Source organism: Argopecten irradians, chromosome 2 (assembly GCF_041381155.1).
Source record: "Argopecten irradians isolate NY chromosome 2, Ai_NY, whole genome shotgun sequence".
In the NCBI taxonomy this organism is placed as follows: Eukaryota; Metazoa; Mollusca; class Bivalvia; order Pectinida; family Pectinidae; genus Argopecten; species Argopecten irradians.
The window spans coordinates 32,679,373-32,696,907 of record NC_091135.1 but is presented as its reverse complement, the minus strand read 5'-3'; the positions used below and the strand labels follow the sequence as shown (position 1 = coordinate 32,696,907).

At 35.5% G+C, this 17,535-nt stretch overlaps 1 protein-coding gene across 2 annotated transcripts; it reads right to left on the bottom strand.

The window, feature by feature from the left end:
• Positions 1 to 652: 652 nt before the first annotated feature.
• Positions 653 to 16,457, bottom strand: LOC138315194 (UPAR/Ly6 domain-containing protein CG9338-like). Of its 2 annotated transcripts, none has more exons than XM_069256013.1 (3): positions 16,168 to 16,334; positions 2,568 to 2,711; positions 653 to 2,193 (listed from the first exon to the last, which is right to left on the bottom strand). In XM_069256013.1, exons 1-3 carry the CDS (start codon positions 16,319 to 16,321, stop codon positions 2,003 to 2,005), a joined length of 489 nt encoding a protein of 162 aa, XP_069112114.1. In that variant the 5' UTR covers positions 16,322 to 16,334; the 3' UTR covers positions 653 to 2,002. The 2 variants fall into 2 exon arrangements, with proteins under 2 accessions (XP_069112114.1, XP_069112113.1); XM_069256012.1 differs by lacking the exons at positions 653 to 2,193; positions 2,568 to 2,711 and adding exons at positions 5,227 to 7,813; positions 8,347 to 8,508 and having other exon boundaries at positions 16,168 to 16,457.
• Between the last annotated feature and the right edge of the window lie 1,078 nt (positions 16,458 to 17,535).

Here is a 17,535-nt window from a genome sequence, read left to right as displayed (position 1 = left end):
ATTTCATTTCACACTTGGATAAACAATCTGAAAGCTCTTTATAGATCCAAGCTTGAGACAAGAACTGATAATAATTCTTGATTATTGCATTTAACTCTGCTTCTTCTACAGCACATGGCATTGGACTCATCTGACATCAAATCATAAGATATACACAACTTTTGAAAGAATTTTAAAATTGTCGGTAACAATAATCCAATAAAACTTTGCTACAATGAATCCCATGGGTCCAGAAGAAGTAATTCGCTATGGTTTATGTAACTGTAAGTAAATTAAAAACTTAGACTGAATGTACCCCGAATCAACGTAGTTACTAAGCTAACTATCAAATTCTTAAGTCGGCAACAATGTCTTCTTTGGAAGATTTTCCTTTATCAACAATTAAGTGTACACTTGTTTCATCGTATTTGATTTGATTTCAATCAATTCCTTGTTTTTGTACACAAGTTTCACCTCTAAACAAGGCTACATCCAATCTTTCAAAACAAAAAGAGGAACCAAAACCGAGAATTTGAATTAACTTCGTAGAAAGCAGAAATTCGCATCAAGCAGATTCGCCTTAAAATAAAGTTTTACTGTATTGATAATAGAATATTGTCAGAAAAGTCAACAAGCTGTGCTGTTTCTTTTATTAAGAAACAAAACTCAATAATTTTTGTGGAATAAATTTTATTTATGTTAGGAAACAAAATTCACTAAACACCAATATAATCAAAAGGAATGGTGGTGTACTACACAGCTAAATCAATCGATGTTTTTATGCCACAGAAAAAGCACTACTTTATACAATGCATACAGTACGAATAAATTCCTGAATATACACAAAGATCTATATTATATATGGCATCAGCTGGCATGGACAGCAATTCATTTCATTGTAGCAATAGATTGCCAATAGTTATTTTGCTCCAACGTTTCCGGTTTTCAACTCTTCAAATAATGACTATATCCTGGCTTTTCACTATAGATATTAAACACAGAAGCTTGTACAAGTTATTCCACGTTTACACATATATTATCGTGCATGTATAACATTCACTAAAACTTACAAACGGCTGATAACATGCATTCAAAAGTAAAACAAAACTTTCAATCTTGGCAAATATCATACAATTGAACACGAAATCAACGGAAAATGACCTGAGTAAAATATCCCAAAGGGTCAGATGACATTTTTTTTTCTAATTGGAAAATTAATACACCGTACGTAGTCATTACACGTACTTCTACCATAGAAAATCAATCGTCCTACTGTCAAATCAAAACGCTGTACAAAGGAACGAATTCTGATTTCTATAAAAATATATTTTAAGAATAATAAAAAGCATAAAAAATTCTGTTAAAAACAGTTTTTCAGTGAGGTTGGAGGATGATGGGCATAAACGTAAAGACTTCGTCCTTTGTTGAACCAACAGCTTAAATCATCTTTTAATTTTGGGTTTAAATGATGACATCATGGTGATTGTACAGTGATGAGGACACGTGTAAAAATAAGGATGTCTCGGACACAACCATCAGATATTTAACGTTTAGGAAAGCACTTACACACAAACATGACGTCACAATTAAAACCACGCCTCTCCGACTTGTAGTGATGTACACTCTCCTGACACACCAATAACCAAATAGCACGTACAGTTATATATATCATACATCTATATCTATCTCCAATTATAAAGAACTATTTACATATTTCGCTTAAAATTCAAACCTTAGACGAAAACAGTTCACTCTGAAGCGAGGAACATCAACTACTATTCTAATTGTCTGCCACTACACCTTTTTCGTATTTGGCTCTTCGCTGTTAATATCATACATTCATTTTGGCTTTATAGGAATTTCTTGTTAACACAACTTTTTCTTCGGTCGTTACAATAAGTTGTTCAGTATTCTTAAGAGAAAAAACATACTGTTTTGTAAGTCTACACAGGTACAGTTCTTGATTTATGAAGCACATGTCGAAGATTATGTAGACTGGTGGTGTGGATTGGTTCTAAGGAGTTTATCGTACAAGGGCCAAGACGACTAATACGGCACTGGTCAGCACGCTGAGGCTGGACACGACGTTGGACTGGCTGTTACACATATTACCCCTACACTTACACACCTTGTGGTTGACTGCCTCTTTACATTTGCTGGAGAAGTACTCCTCATCATTGGCAGCTTCTGATCCGCACTGTCGGATTACAAGAGCTGAAAACATAAATACGGTCATATCAAAATGGTGGTTCATCTTTATCACACAGACAACGTAAAAACGTGCGACCGGTTTACTCTGCTGACACTACTATTCTGCTCCCTGAATAAACTTCAAAATACATAGTAATATCCATACCGACCACAGGCGAACCAGCTAAATGTAGTCGTCATACGTCGAGAATGTAAGGATCTAGGTCGTAGAAAACAAAGTTTTAACAAAAGTATCACTATGGTTGTTGGTCTCTCGACAATAACAATTAACAGTGATTTATTGTATAATATTAATTATTTAATGTGAAGGACGAAATAGATTTCTATTAGGTGGGCGTTAACCAACCATAATCTTTCAAAAATCACACGCAACTTACTTTCGAACTCCATGTTAATCCTTTTATCACACACAGTTGTATTAGCGCACTCCTGTCCGTAATCGTTGATAATTTTAGGGTCGATGGTCTCCCCACAACCAGATACCCTGTCCGATCGGCAGACTACACACATTCCGGCCATGGCTGAAGTAGAAGAAAATATTCTTTTAAACAAAATCCATTTGACGTCCTTTCTTTCGGTCAACATTTGTCATTCAAGTAATAAAAAACGCAAAGTGATACCAGCGAAAGGGATTGCTAATCATGGACTACTTATTATATGATCTATGATACTATGCTGGGTGGAAATATTATTCATGCTCCAGTGAATTTAGGTAGTATTCAAGGGTGTCTTAATCCTCTGTGTAGCTTCAACTGTATTCAATTTTGCCCTAATTAACGAGATCATCAGTGAATTACATTATGAAATAAGTAAGATTCTACCTTTCCTTGACAACGTGAATGTGTATTGGGGAATATCAATTATTACCGCAATACCGTATATTAATAAGCAAAACTTGAAATGGTAAATAGTTTCGATCCCCTTGATGTCCTACGCAGCTTGGTGGTCAAAACGTTTATTGATTGGCTGACCAATCGTGGTGGTTAGTTTGGATGATACAGTCATGGACATCTTATGAGTGATATGTTTTGATAGTGGACGAACGCGAGGGTAATCGCATCCAAAGGGCAAGAACTGTCTGCAAAACATGCATGTACATATGTACCTGCATGAGAAATACTAGTAGTAAGTAAATGATAAAATTGTTTTAGTTCTTTTCAACATTGTTATTTGTCATCAGTAATAATGTGGCTTCAGCTGTGATCACACGTCTGTAATACATACATATGTAGCTCATTAGTATTTTGTCCACAGTCATCTTATGCTTGTTCATGTCATATCAAAAATGAAGATTACTGTTCTGTTCTCTATATGCTTCTTATGCATTTGAATGAAATAAAAACTTGTAAACTTGTAACTGTATGACGATCAATTTCCATGGCAGGGTTATAATAAGAACCAGCAACCTACGATTTGTTAAAACATTTCTTCCCAATAGCTTCATTATTATATGGATTTATATATGATATGGATACGACAGGGCGTATTATAATGAATATGAAAACGTATACTTTTGTAAATATCTTTTACTTGTGCATTGATGTCACTTTTGGTTCATAAGGGTACAAAGATGTTTGCTAAACTGTGAGAATCCGCTACGCTACGCTTACCCTGATGGAATTTTAAAATAGTTACATCATTGCTGATAAATAATTTTTCAGACAACTTGATAAAAAGATTTAAACATGCGATTACATTGGTTTTGCAATGTATTGTTTTTCCAATTCAATACGTATCGGAGGGTTTTTGCGTCAATATCTGATTTTTTTCATAGAGATATGAAATAAAGAACCGGTCAAGCAAAGAAAAACTAATTATTTTTGCATGGTTAAGGAAAAGAAAAGGAAAAGTAAAAAAATTAAAGGATAAAGTTCAGACTGTGACAATTACCTGTGTGTTATGTTATACCGTGCAATACTCTTTGTCTCTACTACTCTAACATATCAAACAGTTATGCCTGGAAATGATCTTTGTTTTTTATTACATCTATAGATTCTCCATCAGTTGATTAATCATGTGTTCAGTATAACAAGAACATTTTTGTATTATTTTTTCGCAATATCAATGTAATAATAAACCATATTATACAAGCTCTTCAATATGTCTTCACAGGTTATGTAGGATCTGACTGAGATCTGACTGAGAAAGCTCTTCAATATGTCTTCACAGGTTATGTAGGATCTGACTGAGAAAGATTTCGTATTAAGTTTTACATGTTACAAATTAGCAAGTGTTAATAAACATTCTGCGGTGTCAACGTCTTTCAGGGACAATGACAAATAAGTCTCGCCATAGTGAACAGGTACTGTATAGAAACAAAGAAACAATGAAAACGTCGAAAATCCCTTTTATTTCTTGCACAACAAAATTTTACAACAAACAAAATTTCTTGAGAGATCACACAAAGCACAGAGCTACAGAAAAAGCATCTCAACCAGTAAACGTTTCCTACGCCAGAAAAGTTGGCATTGAAATTCTTTCTTCACTCGACGCTGACGTATAAAAGTACTTACAACCATAAAGTTATTGGTAGACACCAATCATTAAAAGGGGAACAATTCATAATATTGTAATAAAACTAGACCATAATGAAAATATTAATAACACATATTATATCATTTGTATTGTTTCCTCTTCTTTCGTATTTTTCCCCCAAATATCCTGTTAAAATTATCAGGACGATTTTATTTCTTGACTCAAAATTTCTTGAATAGTATTGATCTTAGACAGACGTCTTAAAGATGTCATGGATCCACCAGAAAATTTATTTTGGAAAACGAATTTAACATCAAAATTAATTAATAAATTTTCTTAAATGTTTACAAAGCGAAGAAATAACTTGCAATTAATCAATGTACACAAATAAATAATCTAACGCACGTGTATATATATTACAACATTAAGACATACGTTGTCGTGTGAGAAATAATAAATATTCTGTTAAAGATGCTCCACCGTCGACAGAGCATAAATAATATTCATCATTTGAACAATAATTGGTGTTAAATCGTGTATATAAACAATCATGCGCAACAAAAATTACTTTATTTCGCCTTTGGTGCATGCGCAATCATTACTTCATTTCATGGATTTTTTTTTTCGGGATGCAATTAATTATTTTTCATATTTTTAACTTGAAGTAAAATAAGATACTCAAACTTTTCAATGGTGGTATTGGAGTAAAGTAAGTATCTTTTATAACTGAAGAAAAAATCTAAATCGTCTCCTCCTGTTTTTGATAGTGAAAAAATACCGTTTGTCAGCGGTGGAGCATCTTTAAATATCGATGTTGCATAGCATTATTGCACATTTTCCGCATTCTTGTTCAAACTGTATAGAGTTATCCTCCTTAGACTGTGTTCATGTTTACATCGTACCACATAAAGTTCAGTGACAACACAACATGTTGGTTCTATAAAAAATAACTCATTCCCCCTGACAAGTCATAATGAACTGTTCTAGCTTTTTGAATCAGAAGAATTCAAATGTGTCTTTATGGGTTAATGAATTAATGTAACGAATTTATAAATCACAACATATATCTTATCCGGTAACGCAATAATTCAGTACGGTGTAGATGAGGTGCTGGTCTGACGGACTAACGACACCCAAAAAAAAAATCTGACTTTACTTTCACTATGGGCCTTCCTGTCTCTGTTAAGTGTACATATCTCCCACATCCTTTGTGTTTCGTTTGCAGGTTCAGTAGAATCCTCTAAAAGACATACTATACATTCCACAATTTTCTCAGTCGCTAAGTTAAATTACAGTTGACTATTATCGAAGACATATTCACAAGGTTCCAAGACTTGTGAAAATCGCACTTACCCGAAATGTCGAATTCAAGATAATCAAGATAACAATATTGAGTTTCGCATCATCTATCCAGTATCTAGAAGAATACAACGTCATTCCTCGAGATTCTTTTGTAACAACCAGGTTTTGTGAAGACAAAAAGTACCTACACCAACTATAGAGACCACGCATATTTTTGGGTAATAATTCTAAAATAACGCCTGATCCATCCTCTGTCCTCAAGTTACGAAATTACCTTCATCTCAGGCAATAACCTGACCTAAGCCCAAGAAATTAACTCCGAAGATCTCACACGGATTCACGATCACAAGATTTTAAATGACATGTGATAATTTATAAGAACACCTAAGAAACCAAAAGCCAAGGTCTGATCATCACTCTAAAAACGTAAACTTTTTTCGTAAAAAGAGACTTATTTATAGCCTTTTCATACCTGCAACAGGAACCTTCTTCTAACCTATGATACTACTAACAATGTAAGACCATACAGTGATTTGAAACATAAGTTGTATATCCGACTTAAAAGTATGCAATCATTCCTTCCCTATCTTTACTTCTTATCTGGGTACAACCAAACCAAATTCATAAAACTAAGATCCACACCTGAACCTGACTCAAACAACTCTTTATTCTGGAGATATGTGATTGACTATTGAAAAACACCACCAGAAACCGTACATGTAGGCCTATGTTTGTTTGTCTAAACAAAAACCACTTCAACAACAATTGAAATTAAAAACAAAGCATCATTAAGAAACACAAACAATCTTCCTGGTATAATAAGTTACACAGTGAGGTAAAAAGCAGAGTCCGAGTCCCTGGTCCGAATATCATTGTGTAGGAATTAGGCAAATTGCCTAAATATCGGTTAATCAATGTGACTGGCACTTGTGGGTTCAACGTTTCATCAATATTAGATGGCTTTAGAAATGTGCGTTCAATACTAGTGCAATCAGGTGAAGAACTATTAAGGTTTCAGTCCCCAGGGTACAGTTCCAATAGCACTCATTTCCGCTCAGGTTGAGTTAAAGGTCTTAAGTCGAGTTATAAATATGGCGCATGTACTTATGTATTTTCTTCGATGTAAAAGAGGATTTCGATTCCGTAAATAAATATACCCGACAATTCGTTCTTTACAACAGACTATAAATTCATCAGATCTGATTTATTTTATATTTTGATGGCGTCAATTTAACACTCTTACCTGCGAAAACGTATTGCCTATTTGCATGGGTGTAATTTAGGAGAAGAATTATCATGTTTCATAATACTTCGATATACCGAGACATCAGCGATAACGAATCATGGTTAATGTTGATCGAAATAATAAGTTAGACACCCCTGTCGTAACAAAATGTTAGACACCCCTGTCGTGTGTTGGACATCCCTGCCGTAGCAATAAGTTGGACACCCCTGTCGTGAATTGGACATCACTGTTGTAACAATACGTTGGACACCCCAGAGCTGTGATTGAGATCCTAAATTCAGAGACATGAGTATTTCGCATTGAAACCATCCTTCCTTCTCGTCTCCAGACAAAACGCAACATTTTTTGCAAACATAAAGAAAGAAACAGTGAGACTAGAGTTCATGATGACGTGTGGTCAATGGCCGTTTGATGAGCACAAGAGAAGACGGGCAGCAATCACGGTCACCAGCATCAACATGGTGTTGCTGACCAGTCCAGCTTGACCATTACATCCGTCTCCTATACAGCGACACACGCTAGTGTGCATGTATTCTTCACATCCAACTGGCAAATGTTCAGCGGCGGAATGGTTGTAACTGCAGTCTCGGATAATAAGTTCTGCAAAAGATAAAGGTCAAGGTCATAGAAAACAAACACGGTCAATGTCATTTTTCGGAAAACAAACAGGCACGGTTGAGTCTAAAATAACGAACTATACATATGATAAGATTACAGTTGCAGCATCTTGATAGCTAGAAATATCAATAGAATTATATCGGACAACAGATAAGGTCAATACTGTAACTTATATGTCACATATTTGGACTTAAACACAAGGTCCATACGTTAGTCTCGTATGTACAATCTGCTGTACTACAAGAAAGGTCCACGCTGTTGTCTTGGACAATAGACAATATCAAGGTTAGTTCGCCTTTTCGAAATAGCTTTATAACAAGCGAAGTTAATACATTTTCTCATGTCAAGTTTATGTTTGGAACATAAAAGGTCAAGGTTAAAATCTTGGAACACAATATTGCATGGCTTTAGTCTCATGTAACACTTGAATGTCAAGGGTATCGTGTAATATGAATTCAGTTTTCGATAATTGTTTTGGATGAATACACCTTGAACGTACAATAATTTATTTTTACCATAGTTATATTCGTTGGTGATTATCTTTTTACATCCCACCGGGGCTTGTGACTCATCACACTCCGATATGTAGTCCGCCTTGCTTCTCTCCTCCACATCAAGCGTTTTAGCACACTCCGGCTTCCGATCGGACCGACAAATGTAGCATGACAGCGAATCACCTGGAAGCAATCACCATCACATTTAAGCATAGATGTCACTAACTTTTAATTTCAACGAGGTATGAAAGAAATTTTGTTTGCAAACTGTGTGAATCCGCGTAACTTAAAAAGTGATATTGATTTTTTACTTCCAAAGCGTGATTAAAATTGAAACGAAAATTAAAAATTCAGATAACAATGACCATAGAAATCGGTCAATAGAGTTAGATAAAACAGAAACAGAAAATAATCGTAAGTGTTTCATATAAATATGATATTTTAACAATATACGTATTTTGATTAAGCTATTGCACTGTTAAGCATTTCACATGGAAAAAGCACAAGCAAACGAAACAAGAGAAAACAAGGAACAAAACACAAACAACATGCAAATAAACAACCTGGCAGTAAAATAACAGGAGCAAACAATATTTTTATCAAGTACCAGTTCCGCTGGAAAGGTAGTTATATACTGGTCACTCAGTGATCAGTCATATTGCATGCTTGTTATATTAGTGATTGCACAAATATTTTTATCAAGTACCAGTTCCGCTGGAAAGGTAGTTATATACTGGTCACTCAGTGGTCAGTCATATTGCATGCTTGTTATATTAGTGATTGCACAAAAAGACATAAAGCCCATTAAGTGATCTTTACTATCGCAGGTATTGCGTATGGTCAGTACATTATGGAAGACTGTTACTTTTATGACATGAGAGAATAACCCCACACCATGAAAGACCCCCGAACGACGGAAACATTGGGATATATCCCTATGTATTCCGACAAACGCCAATGATTTTTCGATTGGCCGACAGATGCATTTGGAATATCATATTCCTCGAATTCATTGTTGAAAATATTCCCATGTTGACGAATATGTCCGTATTAAACTACGTTTGGTAGAATTGCCAGTGCTGACAAGCATCGTACATGCATTTTCAAATATATATATTATTGAAGAGGTTTAACATCTTTTCAATGTGGACCAGATTGCCAATGAATTATTGAGTATTGCCAACTTTTTCCAAAGATGAGAAGATTGCTCGTCAAATAAGTAAATACGGCACACATTGAAAAAGCTGACAAGAACGTTCGTGAAATATGACGTACGTTGAACATAATGCCAATGTTGGTAATAGTATTCGTAAGTATTTTATGGGTATTGTTGAGTATGTTGCAAATTATGACAAACCTCCCATTAGATATTAAGTAGTGTTGGCCAAACTGCCAACTTTAACAGGATTGTTAGGTGGATTTATGAAGACACTAGTACATAGTATTTTGGGATTCGTTCACATGAATACTTCATAAAATTCAAACCATTTTCTCATATAAAAAGCTAGTTATCTTAAAAATAGTTTGAGGGAAGTGTTCTGAAGTCAGAGTAAATTTTGATTAATGAATGTCATTGTTAGTAGTGGTAGGGATATTTATATTATTATAGACATTGATTTTCAGACGGGTTTGATATACTTGGATGTATGTCTCGGTAGTATATGGTTACATATTATGATACTTGTATGCTATCATAATACGAAACAAAACACGATATCATTCCACCACTATACACAGCAGTAATACATTACAGGGATATACTGCCACCATATTGATATACAGCAAACATGCGCAAGTTATTTTGATGAAATTGGTCGCACTATTTTTTGGGGGGATGACATGCAGTTACTCGGCGAGATTAATGATACCACACACAAAGCGCTAGACTAGCGTACATATACTAAATAGTTATATTTATTTTCATATGAAACAATCACAATTAATGCATTGAAGTGAGATTATTCTACTTTTGGATGAATAATAATATTGTTACAACACTCGCCGATCATTGATCAAATTCATATTAAGAAGTTAGGAAACATATTCTTTAATATGAGTGATAGCCTTACTCTACAGCAAAACTGGTAAAGCGTCAGGTCATATACATAAAACTTAAAAAAATATTAACAAGCCTTCATTAATAAATTTAATATTGTAATTATCTTTCATGAGACAAAACATTTAGGTCAATACGAAACACCCAGTTGATAAGTAAAACGTATGTTCAAAAGCCTGGTTATAACGAACATTTTGAAAGTTTTAGTCTCAATCAAGTATAATACGTGGTTAGTAGTAATGAGAAATAAAAACTCACTTTTTGTTCCAATGACTGCCTCCACAAAAGTCACGTGGTTACGCAAGTGCAACGTGCGTTTTGATTGATGGTTGTTAAGATAAAACCTTGAAACATTAGTGTCGTCTGCTTTGGTATTCTAAAACGAGCGACGTTTAGAACAGGTAAGATATCCCGCATTTCCTTGTTTATGTAAACTTATTTACTTTGCATCAAATGAGCGGTTTGCCCTTACAAAGGAGACCCAAATAGTCAAAATGTCTGCGGAAAATGCATTACCTGTCAAATAAATAAAGAGTGTAGTCGACGTATCTTTTCTGTTTTTATTCCTTATTGTTATCCTATTGAAAAGTCAACTAGGCAAATATTATGTTATTCCTATTTATAAAGCAAGCCTTGGTGTTAATAGGGATAAATGGCCATATTTTGATAAGACTATATTTAACTGATATTATTATGGACTCTCTTTTTTTCTTAGAAATCATTACTCTGTCGTATCAACCAATCAAATACGACGTTATAAACGGGGCTGATAACATAATTTCTAAGCCAATGAAAATCCTTGCCACAAACAAGATTACATTCTTTAGAATTATCTTCAAAGCTAGATAGTTTACTTAAAGTTAAAAGAACAGAAATAACAGAAACCTACATGACCATTCTTTAACCAAGTTCTAGTTCGACTTCATAGTTGTGGTGATAGTCTTAGCGATTTCCAGTTGCTTCCGCATCTGCAATTCAGCCATTGCTTTAATCTTTTGTGGTTTAGTCTATAATTGAAGTGCGAAGCATGTCCTTTACTTTGTCATTGACAAGATAATGATTTAAAGCTCAAACAACTCGATAACTGTGGAAAATAATAACCTACATTTTGTAAGATTCTTTCTACCGAGTATAATACAAGTTGACCGACAAAGGTAAGCATCTATCGGTTCACCTCCGGCCACCGGTCAGAAATATTATCAGATGTACAGAGGTGCCCTGGAGTCATTGTCAAAGCGTTTAGGTATGTTTACACCTGCTACTCGGCTGTGATACCATCAGACTGTTGGGTTTATGGTATCGTTGGTGTTGTGTGTGACAGATAAACACACATAAACAGATACATATATGAATATTAGGACAAGATATTTACACAAGTGACAGTCTGACTACACAAGGTCACAGACCCAGTCTTATAAAATTAGTCTTGTACGTTGTAATTCCGCTCCACTACGTACGATGCTCTACGTTAAGCATCGTAGTCGAGTGGAATTAAGTCTAATTTTGATACGATTGGTTACAACCTATTCTCGTTACAGATAGGATCTTTGTGACAAACTCATGCCAAACTTTTTTCAACAAAATAGGAACAATTTACCATAGCGACACTTGCAAACTTACTAGAACGCAATTTCCTTTATTGATATCAAACATAACCAATTTGTTGTTCTTAAAAAAATTAAAAACACTATCACTAGCAACTAATGCATTGCTCTTAAAGCCTTCAGGGACCTATACATCATGCTTACAAAGCTACTAATTCCAAACATTTGATGATCACCAGTTTACCATACTCTGTTGCTTCTTCTTACTCCATAATATCTCTCAAGCTTGGTCCTATATAGCTTCACTCCAATACGCCAATGGTATAGTTTAGCTTTTCTTAATTATATCCCGTTTGAATATTGAAAAGTTAATTAAAACAGCAAGACAACTCGAACTGGCTGAACGGCACAAGGGTAAGTATATATATTGAGCAAATCTTCGTAGTAAGATGCAACCTTGGATGTTTAGCAATAACGCTATTCCTTTCATCCAGCAATTGTATCAGGCAAACCGAGAAAGCTGACGTGATATACATAGTTGTGAAAGAGGAATTTATACTTCGGTCCTCGGTAACGTGCCATTTGTAAGGGCAACGTTTAACCCCGCCAGGAAGGAATTGCAACTATCACATGTACATAGGCCCCGGTGAAGTGACAAATCAAATTGTTCTTGGTTTAGGTAATGAAGTATTAATTCATTTTTCAGGAGATCGAACAATTTTTTATTTATGCCTTGTATAGTAACCTAAGGATTATATAATAGAAAGGGGTTGTGACCGAGTTATTGAGGCGTTTCGATATTCTAACACTAGCTAGCCTTCCTCCTGCAGTTTGCGAATTTGAAACTTGCGTGGGACTTTTAAAAGGTAGTTCTTCTTCATGTATTCTCGATTTCCATCTACCTTCTAAACATGCCAAACCAAGTATTGGAAACTCTGCGTATTCAACACTTTTTAAATAGATATGTTCTTCATCTTTAACGAATCGGTCCAGTATTTCCCATGTTAATTTATTCGGAGTGTCAAGTCAGCCATTAAAAACATATACATAAAGCTTAAGTTATACAAAATCCACTTCCCACGTGTCACGAACGGAACGAGAAAAAGACATTTACCTCCACAAGTTGATGCCTCAGGCTATCCTTCATCATCAGTCGACAGACAATGCTGTTTACCACTTAATTAGATTGATATACATCTAGCCAGGTAAATTAATGTTTATGTAGGCAAGATTTATTTTATATAGAACTCACCACCTCTATAATGTATACTCCACATAGCATTGTGGACATAAGCACAGCACATTTACCAACTGGCAAAAGGTCCAAATGGCCACAGGGATCCGAGAATTAGTTACAGTTTATATCAATATGAGCCCATCAGAGTGTCCACAGACAATTTGTAGACGTTTAGGGCTCTTGATCAAAACTTTTGTACTCTACATAGTACTATACAGGTATGTAGAATACTTAACCGATTTTTTACTTGACCTTGACCCCTAAAACGTTTAATAATGTCTATGGACACTCTGATGGGTACATATTGATGTACACTAACTAATTCTCAGATCCCTATGCAAATGGCTCCTATCTCTTATTGGCATCGTGACGGCCAAGTCTAAAAGACTACAAAGCATGTTCCATGAATAAACAGGTTATACATGGATAGCGCTCCACTTTATGCAATGCGTTGCGTGTGTGAATGGATGTATGCGTGTTTTGGAAGGCTGTGGTATCTTCGTGTTGTATCTTCTTGCAATAAGTAGAACTCTAGACCATTCTACTTACATGGAGTTTGGACATAAAAAGCCCAAGTGGTACCATCAGGGCTAAATCTTTAAGTTTGGTTTGGTTTACAACATCCTATTAACAGCCAGGGTCACCAAGTACTGACACTTACCGGCTAATTCTATTTCAATTAAAAGATAGACATAGGGTCGGAACAATGCTTTGCAACTTTCACTTAAAAAATAAAGTGTCAAGAATACAAAACTAGTATATCTTTCAATCATTTACTCCAAATTTGTCCCCGTTTGTATCCTCTTCAGTCACAGCCCATATTTTAACGATCTAGCTTTCAAGATATATATGATTTTAAATCATTTGTCAATATTTCACGGATCAAGTTTTTGCAATCATATCAATGTCCCGCGAAATCGCGAAAATACAATCCCTCGAAATAACATCGATATGTCTTGATAATTATTCAGTAGACACGTGTATACGTCCAAGTGCATGTAACTGTATCTAAAATTCCCTGTTTCCTGTTGTGTATAGATGTCAGGTTGTGACAATTTTTAAACCTATGCAATATATATGTTAATCGTATAAGGCCCTTACGAAGTATTTCTTCCCGTCTTCAATTAACATTTGCCATGGCTAACAGGCTAACTATGACCTACTTTTAAGTCTCAGTGGATAGGAAATTAATAACCTAACTGATAAATACGGGAGAGCCTACACGGCGTCTCAGTTTTTTTTCCGCGTTGAAAGCTGTTCGCCACAAACAAACTGTTGACGAAAGAAACTCTATATAATTTCAGCGTACACAGTACAACGTCTCTTTCCTAGATTTATAGGACATGTTCTGAATTGTTACTACCTGACAGGATTTAACAATCCGATGATCTGTAACAGTCGGGACCATAATAGTTATATATATTTCTTTCATACCTACAGGTGTAATACTGGCTGGTCCAGGGCAATACACTCGTGTCGCCTGCGGCTGTATTGCATGTCTACCCATGCAATAAAGCCTCGTGACGTCACGGCGTCAACAAAATCTCTATTTCTTCGGTAAAATTTAAACATTTTTTCAAAAATATGACTGGTTTTACTATAAAAGATGCACACGATGAAATTTGTGTTGAAAATATCACATAAAATTTCATGTATGGAAAATTGATTTCCAGTCGTGGATTTCTTCGAATTTATTTCAAAATGGCGGGATATATTAGTTGTAAAATTGGAATAAAACGTCGAAGTATGAAAGAAAAATACTCTTTCATATGTGGATATGAAGGATAGGGATATTCTACCCTCGGGATCACAAAATGTTGCAAAACCCTCGGCAAGCCTCGGGTTTTACTACATTTTGTGACCCTCGGATAGAATATCCCTATCCTTCATATCCACATATGAAAGAGTCTTATAATATACGGTAATGGCGGTTTCAGGCAGTCTTTATCGTTTAAAGTGTTTCAGGAGACAAGGCCAGATAACGTCTTAAAATATCGCGTACCTAGCTGTGATCGGATGAAGAAATTATATAACCACTATCCGATCTGAATCAATGTGTGCGTGATAGCTTTAACACAACGTCGTCCCTTTTTCTTCATATCGATCAGTCCGTGTTAAAAGCAAGATCAGTTCATTCGTAAACTGAAGGGTCGACTGGTTGTACATACAGAATCCGACTGGTATTAATAAATCATTATTGATTGGTTGCACGGAATGATGAACACAGGGATGCTGTAGTTGGAACATGGACGACAACACCCATCCTAGAGCATTCATAGCCTTATTGAATTTGAAAGAAAATTCGCTGAACGAAACGATTAGTCATGATCATTCTGTACTAACTCCAGTGATAGATAGCTATAGCATATTGACCTCTCGCAACGCTGTGGACTGGAGAAAGAGGATGCTTTATCCAGAGATCGGTTTAACGATGAAAATATCCCATCAGTTTCGAAATAGCCCTTGCCAAAATTTTGCTCTTGGAATGTCCTTCAAGAGCAAACGACACACCTTTGTTTTACATGAACCGTGCTTCCAGGTAAACACACATACGATACATATAGTAGGAGTGGAGTTTTAGAGGTCAAATCGTATAATATATGTCCATGGTTGTATCATCACTGGTATCATTGATTAATTTCTTATGCGATCGGAAATGTTGTTCAGTTAATTTTAATGCATATAAAACCCCATTTGGCTAAACATGAGTAATTCATGTACACCTTTATGTACTATGATTCAAATGATAGGACATCTCTCTAAAATTAACAATTAAAGATTGATCAACATTTATTACGCTTATAAAAATATTTCGCAGTTTTTGCCGGTTTAGAATATTGTTCCGAAAACCATGGAAACGAAATGAAACGATTTACACCAATCAGAAAAAATTACGAACACGAGGTTTCTTAGAGATGTGTGCACAACATCTTACTCGTATTTATGATGATGGGGAGGGTCCCCAGAAAAAATAAATACGTTCATATACAGCAAATTTCACCTACCTACAGCAGCCAAACTGGCTAAAATCACAGTTGTCAAAAGAATGTTCTGCATCGTGGATGGTTTCAGTATAAAAACAGTACGGCGTCCGGAGTATTTTTCTCTAGAGTCTTGTGTCAAGGTGAAACGGGCACAATGTAGCTCACCCACACACATACACACGCATGCTCGTTAGACATATAGCCGCGCTTCAATCCGACAACGAGAGGCCCATACGGGGTAATCGATAACCAAACATAATGGATAGCACAAATAGCGGGATGTAATTTTCTACCGCAATACTGAGGAGAGAGATGAGTGATGACATGGGACCATCTGTCGTCATATGTGAAATCAAATGTGTGTGGAGTTTCAATTTTTTAAAGATTCTCCCAAAACGCCCCCTAGCCTCCTGCTCTTCATTTGTTTGTTACCACACATGAAAACAGTGCTGCGGCCGACGGTAAAGAAGAATGTTATTCAGATAATCCCTTGGCGTCAACGTAACATTGTGTTTTATATCGCTGCGGGAAAGTCAGTATTGTAAGGGACTTCTACTGACATCAATCAGCGTATTTACACGTTTATGTACCGGCTCTTATAACAGAAATAATGTATTAGCAGGAAAGTGATGGGAAAACGGTTTGAACTTTGTGTGCATCGATGTTTCCGATTCATTTTGGATTTTGTTCATTTAGACTTTCAGAACATGTGCAATCGTCTGCAACGTATTTCTGGAACGTTAGATGTCATACCTTTGAAGAACACCCCAAGGACATCATTCAATTTAATGTGGCACTGTTTTAATTTTCAGATTTTTGTTCATATTGCATATATTATCTTCATTAGTTTTACGCAAATCTCATAGTTATTGAAAATACCTTATTTCATTGGAAACTTTGAATTGAATTATAATAATTAGTAATAAAACTTATCGCCCATTTTGCCATATCCTTGTTGCGTTGAACAGATCTTGCTGTTGCTTTCAGCACGAACAAGGGATGTTGGTGCCTATGTAAAAAGTGGAAAATATATGTTACAATATTTGCAACATCAAAACAAAGATACTGTTGACTTGGCCACAAATGGCCGATGGGTTTGGAGGAAATTCAAAAGCTTCCTTCAAGACATCATATTTTTCATCCTTTAGATACAGTCACCGCGTGTCCATTCCATACTCAAATAAGGCGTTCATTCGTTGAGGAAAAAATCTGTCCCAAGAAAGACTATATTTTTTCCATTAAAACTTGACTCGAATGCTTATGAAGTTGAATTCCCGTGTGAACAACGTTTCCCTCTATTGGCCAACCTGGTTGTGCTAGAGCTTTACAAGTTAGACCTGGTAAAGTCCTTCAATCATAACTCAATATTGGCGACGTTTCGCTCTTAAT

Coding starts and splice junctions, on each gene's coding strand:
- LOC138315194 (XM_069256012.1), bottom strand. CDS start 16,321: ATGTGTGTGGGTGAGCTACATTGTGCCCGTTTCACCTTGACACAAGAC. Junction 8,509..16,167: donor AGCCAGTTTGGCTGCTGTAG/GTAGGTGAAATT, acceptor GATTGCTTCCAG/GTGATTCGCTGTCATGCTAC. Junction 7,814..8,346: donor CACCAACGAATATAACTATG/GTAAAAATAAAT, acceptor TATCTTTTGCAG/AACTTATTATCCGAGACTGC.